The sequence below is a fragment of the Nicotiana attenuata genome, chromosome 7 (genome assembly GCF_001879085.1).
Source record: "Nicotiana attenuata strain UT chromosome 7, NIATTr2, whole genome shotgun sequence".
NCBI classification, from domain to species: domain Eukaryota; kingdom Viridiplantae; phylum Streptophyta; class Magnoliopsida; order Solanales; family Solanaceae; genus Nicotiana; species Nicotiana attenuata.
The window spans coordinates 50,427,447-50,434,306 of record NC_031995.1 but is presented as its reverse complement, the minus strand read 5'-3'; the positions used below and the strand labels follow the sequence as shown (position 1 = coordinate 50,434,306).

The window sequence follows — 6,860 nt, the reverse complement described above, 5'->3', positions numbered from 1 at the left end:
TTCTCCCAAGAGATTTAAGTTCATTTGTTAGTGTTGTGAACCTTGTGTACATCTCATGGATAGTTTTTTCTTCCTTCATAGTGAAATTCTCATATTGAGAATATAGCAGTGTTCCTCTTGATCTCTTTACTTGAGGAGTTCCTTCATGAGCCACTTGTAAAGTGTCCCATATCTCCTTAGCAGTGGTAGAACTTTGAATCATGCTGTATTCGACTGGACCCAGTCTACACACAAGCCATTTCTTGGCCTTGGCATTCTTCTCCCATTTCTTCAAGTCTTCAGCAGTGCAGTCAGCTCTTGTCTTTGGTACATCCACTCCTTCAGCATTCTTCTTTGTAGTCGCCGGGGGACCATCAGTGACTATGTCCCAGAGTTCATAGTCTTCTCCTATGATATGATCTCTCATCCTGTTCTTCCACCAAGAATAGTACTGACCATTAAAGAGTGGAGGCCTAATCGTGGATTGCCCTTCCCAGTTTCCAGGTGGTGCACTCATCCTGATATTTTCCTAAGGTGTTAACCTCTTCAAGAATAACCTGCTCTGATACCAATTGATGTTCTAAACGTCAATATCACACAAGGGGGGGGGGTGATTTGTGTGGTACCCAATTTTCACTTATCTGAATTATAGAAGGACCTGGTTCTTCTAGGTGTTCCAACTACTGCTGTTTACGGAATAATAAATACAAAAATAAAGAACACAGAGATTTTTACGTGGCTCAAAAGGTGAAAAAAACCACGACCTACTACTCAGTAGGATTTTCCCAAACTTCCACTAAAATCACTGAGCCAAAACAGCATTTACAAAACTCTTTGTAAACCTAAGGATTAACTCTAATCCCGTTGTGGCACACAACCTCAACTGTTGCGACAACATCAAGTTAACTCTAACTCGAACACTCCAGGTACCTAATACAATTGCTTCTATGAAAGCTGAAAGATACAATTTAAAATCACCTAGTACAATTGAACTAGAATAAAAGATAGACACTTAGAACTGGTTCTTCTATCTCGTTCACGTAGCTTCAGGATTGCACATTCGAATCACACGTAAATTGCTTGCAAAATCTCCTTGCTCTTTTGCTCTCAATTTAAGTTTAACTTCTGCTTGTGTGCATTACTTGTAAAAGAGAACAACACTGACATTTAATAGGTTAGTAAACAGATTTTGACTGGGATTCAATTGCTACTCTTCTATCGTAGGAGAGTTCATAGTGATCTCAAACTCTAACATTATCTTCTTCCTAAACTGTGTTCTCTTCATGTAAGGAGTCTTTCTCTCCTTATCCAATATGCAACCTTTTCGATCAGATCAGGAGATCATTTAAATTTATCTCCTTCGCGTGCATCTCACATGTACAGGTTGATCATGACTGTGCTTTACAAGATGGACCTGGTCCATGTCTGAATTCTTTTGTCAATCTTCAAAACTTCACCTGTTCTTGGGCCAACAAGCTGTATAGTGTATATTTATATACAATACACACCTAACCGCCTAACCCTTTCCACTAACTAACAAAACAAAATGTGAGTTTACATAAATACCCTTAAAACATTCTAGAAAACGTGTAAGACATAAAGGACTGAAATGTAATAGCACCCATCATCAGCTAGGTTATCTCACTTGTATTCTTGGGGGTATCGACACTATGCTCCTCCATAGCCGATTTACGTCAACAGATGAGAAGATTGATGACTGCACCATTTGACTGCTGTTCTAACTAATACATCCCACTTTAATACTATGGCAATAGCAAAATGAGATACCATCACTTTGAATCTGAGTATTTCTCTATTGTATGTACAACATGTTTCTCTTCTTTTTCTCGTTTTGTGTCTTGGCGTCCGTTTTTTATCCTGTTATTTACCGTGGATATTATTTGTTTGTTTATTTCTTCCAGCAAAAACAAACATGGTACATAAGTTAAACGTAGCTGAATATCATAAAAGGCTTAAAATCTGTGCTTTTGACTACATTATCAGTTGTTTATGATAAAAGATGTAGAAGTAACTAAAAATGATAATATCAGATTTTAATAATTTGGCCTTAGCGCAAAGAGACATCTTTCAGAAAACTATGAAATTATATCTATGTTTTATGTACCGTAAAACTCTTGGTAATTGTGGCAGCAAAATTGTGATGGACAACAGAAGCAACACAGATATCTGAAATTTTAGCAGGAGATTTCATAGCTAAACCAATTTCACATGTTCTAATATTTACAGTAGGCAAAATCTGAAGTATAAACTTCTACTAATATGAAGTGAGAACCATTAACATAAAAGTTTCTACCTATCCATGAGGCAATCAAAAAGTAACAAAAAGATCAAATATCATTTATTAAGGTTCTCTTTCTTGTGATTCCTCAAGTATAGAACCTTTCAATGAAATGCCATCAAGAATATCGCTTTCTGAATCAGCTTGTAGTTCCTTAAACTTGGTCATCACTTGAATCATTGTTGGCCTTTTGTAAGGTTTCTCGTCAAGGCATTCAAATGCAACCTTTAAATAATGATATAGTTCAGCATCACCAGACAGATTTGTTATTAGCTCAGGATCCAGGATCTCGTGACTTCTTTTCGCATTATGAAGCTGCTTTGCCCATCCAACAAGATTGTTATCCTCACCAAATTCGCGAGGATCTATTGGCCTCTTACCGGAAAGAAGCTCCAACAATATGACACCATAACTGTACACATCCCCTTTTGCCGTGCACCGAAAACTTTGGTAGTACTCTGGAGGAACATAACCTGGAGTCCCAGCAAGTGTACTTACACTCAGATGAGTATCCAGTGCATTTACCAGCCTTGCCATTCCAAAATCAGAAACCCGTGCCTCAAAGTTTTCGTCTAAAAGTACATTACTGGACTTCATATCGCGATGAATTATGTGGGGTATGCAGCTGTGGTGAAGAAATGCTAATCCTCTTGCTGATCCTATTGCAATCTTCTTCCTAACTTCCCAATCAAGAATCATCCCTCCTCCTTTCTCCCCTTCGTGAAGAACAGATTCGAGACTTCCCCATTTCATGTACTCGTATACAAGAAGCCTTTCCTCTCCAATTTTGCAGTATCCCAACAAAGGGACAAGGTTTCTATGTTTGATTTTTCCAATAGTCTCCATTTCAGCCATGAATTCTCTGTCTCCTTGACTTGTTACATGTACAAGCTTCTTGATTGCGACCGTACTTCCATCTCTCAACTGAGCCTTGTAGACTTCACCAAAACCTCCAGACCCAATCAAGCTTTCTGAGCTGAACCCATTAGTTGCTTCTAGAAGATGTCCAAAGGTGAGTTTCCTCAATGGCTTTTCAAATGTTGCCACATTAATGCTAAGTGGCTCGGGAACGCTAGATAGTTTCCAGCTGCTACTGCCAGAAGTTGGAAGGCTCTCAATGTATTTATCTCTCTTCTCCTCCTCCTTCTGAGTCTTTTTAATCCTATAAAGGGCGACGATAAGTAGGACAATACAAACAAGAGAGACCATAATTCCAACCACCATTCCTATAGTTGTAGGCTTTTTATTCTTATGATTGTAAATGCCTGATGAACGGTGTCCATTGCCAGAGCCACAAGGAGGAAGGGGAACCCCACAAAGGCCTGAATTGTTTTCATATCTTGAAGCTGGAAAAGTAGTCAGCTGTCCGCCAGAAGGAATCGCTCCCGATAGGTTATTGTTTGAAACGTCAAGATCACTAAGAAACGAAAGGCCTCCCAACGAGGGTGGAATGAATCCCCGAAGGCTGTTATGTGACAGATCGAGAACTCCAACTATCTTCAGACCTCCAAAGTTGAACGGAATGGTTCCAGTGAAATTGTTGTGTCCCAAATTCAGAACTTGAAGAAAGTTCATTAAACCTAAATTCTCAGGAATAGTTCCTGATAAAGCATTGTAGGAGAGATCAAGGTAAATCATGCTACCGTTGCTCGTGAAGGTGTACACTGTCGTCCCAGAATAGATCCTAGTCGATGGGCAGGAGTGAACCATAGGAAAAATCGCAAGCCTCTCTTCACGGACACCCTCAAACTCAACCAATCCGCCAGCACCTCTGCATTCAGTCCCACCCTCATTTCTCACAAAAGCAAACTGCTTCCCAGAAACAATTCCAGGATTAACAAGGCCAGCTTGATCAGCAAGCTCGGGAGGGATTGAACCGGTTAGAGCATTGCTATTCAAATCTAGCCATATCAGGTTCCTGCACGTACCTAATCCCCGAGGGATTGGTCCAGTAAGTGAGTTGTTACCCAACTGAAGGATAGCAAGATTTGCAAGATTCCCAATTCCATGTGGTATCTCTCCAGAAAGCCGGTTGCTGGATAACGAAACCCAAACCAAGTTGGTACAATTGGTAATGGACTGTGGAAGTTCCCCAGTGAGGAAATTGTTATTGAGAATGAGGGTCTGAAGGTTTCCTCCATTGATGCAAATGCCTTGAGGAATTTCACCTGTGAGATTATTAGCCCACATTATCAATTCCGAAAGATTTGGAAGGGTCCAAATCTCCAATGGGATTGAACCAGTCAGTTTATTGAAGCTGAGATCAATCTTCCTGAGGTTCCTACAAAGTCCGAGCTGTGCTGGCACTGTTCCAGTAAGATAATTACCGGCTAACAGCATCTTCTCCAAAGGAAACCCTGAGGCTGCTAAACAAAACTCAAAAGGTACATTCCCAATTAACTCATTTGAACTGAGGTCTAGCACCTCAAGTTTTGTACAGTTTGCCAAAGACCTTGGTACATGACCAGTTATGTTGTTGAATGGTAAGTAAAGATACCTAAGACTTGTGAGTGAACTGATAACAGTATTCAAGAAATCGCCCGATAGCTCATTGTTACCAAGGTTGAGACTGAAAAGTGAGGAGCACCATTTAAAAGTTGAAGGAAGTTCACCGGTCAGCTGGTTTCCAGAAAGATCAAGCTCCTCAAGTGTGCTGCAAGTCTGCCCCAATTCTGATGGAATTTCTTCAAAAAAGTGATTGTGGGCTAGCACCAATCGCTTCAAACTCTTTAGCTTCACCAATAATTCGCCAGGAATCTTCGTTTGGATCGAATTATGGCCAATGTCCAGAGTATGGAGGCTCAGGCAATTTGCCAAGGTGGGAGGGAACTCAGTTGAAGTAAGGTTGTTGAAAGACAAATTGAGGACAGTAAAATTTTGACAAGTCCCAAAATCAAGACCATTGAGTTCTCCAGTTAAGTTATTATGCGAGAGATCAAGAACAGAAAGGCTCTTGCAAGAAGAGAGGGAGCTTTTTAGTTTGCCAGATAGCTTATTTGAGGAGATATTAAGCACATTCAAATTTTGGCAATTGGACAGTGCATAACTTAAAATGCCTACATCTGAAATTGTGTTACTTGATAAGTCAAGCTGCAACAGTGAAGGTCCAAACTTGAGACCAACTACTTCTTGAATTGAATTCCCAGAGACATTAAGGTACTTAATTCTATCACAAGACTGCAATAAAGGCTCTAAAACAAGAGTACCAGAGAAATTGTTAGCTGATAAATCAAGAAACTCAAAGCTACAAGAATCAGCTGTTGAGGAAAGATTGCCATAGAAATTGTTGCCAGTAAAGTGAAGGCGAAGCAGAGTAGGCAAAGCCATGAGATGAGAGAGATGAAGGGGCCCACTAAGGTCTGCAGTAGAGAGATTGAGCTCAACAACTTGACCATTTGAGCATGAAATCCCATTCCAAGTACAAGGAGTTGAAGAAGAAGAAAAACTCCAGTCATTCAAAAACCCATTTGGATCAAATTCAACAGAGGATTTCTTGAAGGCTATTAAGCTACCTACTTGATCATTAACAGCCAATTTTCTTGCATTTGATACCACCACAAAACAGCAACTCAGAAGCATTATGAGAAAGACAACATCTTTCATCACCCCACTTGGTGATAATAGTTTGTAGCTCATCTTTGCCGGAAAAACAATTCTTTCTTTCCCTACTTAAGGAAATACGGCCCCTTCATCTTACAATCTTGTAAAACCTGCCCAATAATGGTGAAAAAGAAATAGAGTAAATAACAAAGTGATAGAGATGTTGGAAAAATCAAGAAATGAATGAAAAAGACAAAAAACTTGATGCTACTTTACCTGGTTCTTGTTGTTCATTCAAGTCACAGTCTTTGAATTTGTTAAGAAAGGGGGGATTTTGCCATTTGGAATGACAATTGACAGATACAGTACATAGATGGGAAGTAGGAGATATAGAAGCTGCTGCTGCAGGTGTTTTGCTTGTACAAACAACAGTAACAGTGATAAGAGGTTTTAGGGTGTGGGGGTTGTTGGGGGGGGGGGGGTAGAGTACGATGTTCAGAATTGTCGGCTGGTCACAGGAAGTTCGTGTTAAAATGTGTAGTAAACATCAATACAAGGTACTACTGTAGTACAAGTTTCTGCAAAACACAACTAAAAATATGAAAGAATGTTTAAAGTAGAAAGAAAGGTAAGGAGAATAGTATAGTGGTGACTGGATTTCTTGAACCAGCTTTTAGGTTTTCACTTCCTTGTCGGAAGCAAACGAGAGAGGAGAGAAATAGAGGAAAGTAAAGACAAAGCAAAGATGAAAATGAATAGAATAGCACTTTTGTATTGCGAGTCTCTCTTGCCTTTACATTCAACAGCAGGCACCTCACGACTCTATTCTTTGCTAAGAAATATGCTGCTTTTCTCATATTTCGGGTCCAGTCAAACTTGGGATTTGATTCTTTTTCTTGTTTTTTTTTTTTTTTTTTTTTTTAAATTTTCACTTTAGTTAGGGTGTGGTGGACCCCTCGTTGCTTTGGTGGGATGGACACAAAGACAAATACTTGTTAAGTGCTCATATTAGTTGAGGAAATGTGTGTTTGTCTTCTTATAT

The 6,860-nt window shown here is 39.6% G+C and overlaps 1 protein-coding gene across 1 annotated transcript; it reads right to left on the bottom strand.

Moving 5' to 3' along the window:
• On the bottom strand, window positions 2,164–6,650 carry LOC109229066 (receptor-like protein kinase BRI1-like 3). The gene is made up of 2 exons (XM_019394376.1): window positions 6,095–6,650; window positions 2,164–5,988 (listed from the first exon to the last, which is right to left on the bottom strand). Exon 2 carries the CDS (start codon window positions 5,912–5,914, stop codon window positions 2,342–2,344), a length of 3,573 nt encoding a protein of 1,190 aa, XP_019249921.1. The 5' UTR covers window positions 5,915–5,988; window positions 6,095–6,650; the 3' UTR covers window positions 2,164–2,341.

Coding starts and splice junctions, on each gene's coding strand:
- LOC109229066 (XM_019394376.1), bottom strand. CDS start 5,914: ATGAGCTACAAACTATTATCACCAAGTGGGGTGATGAAAGATGTTGTC.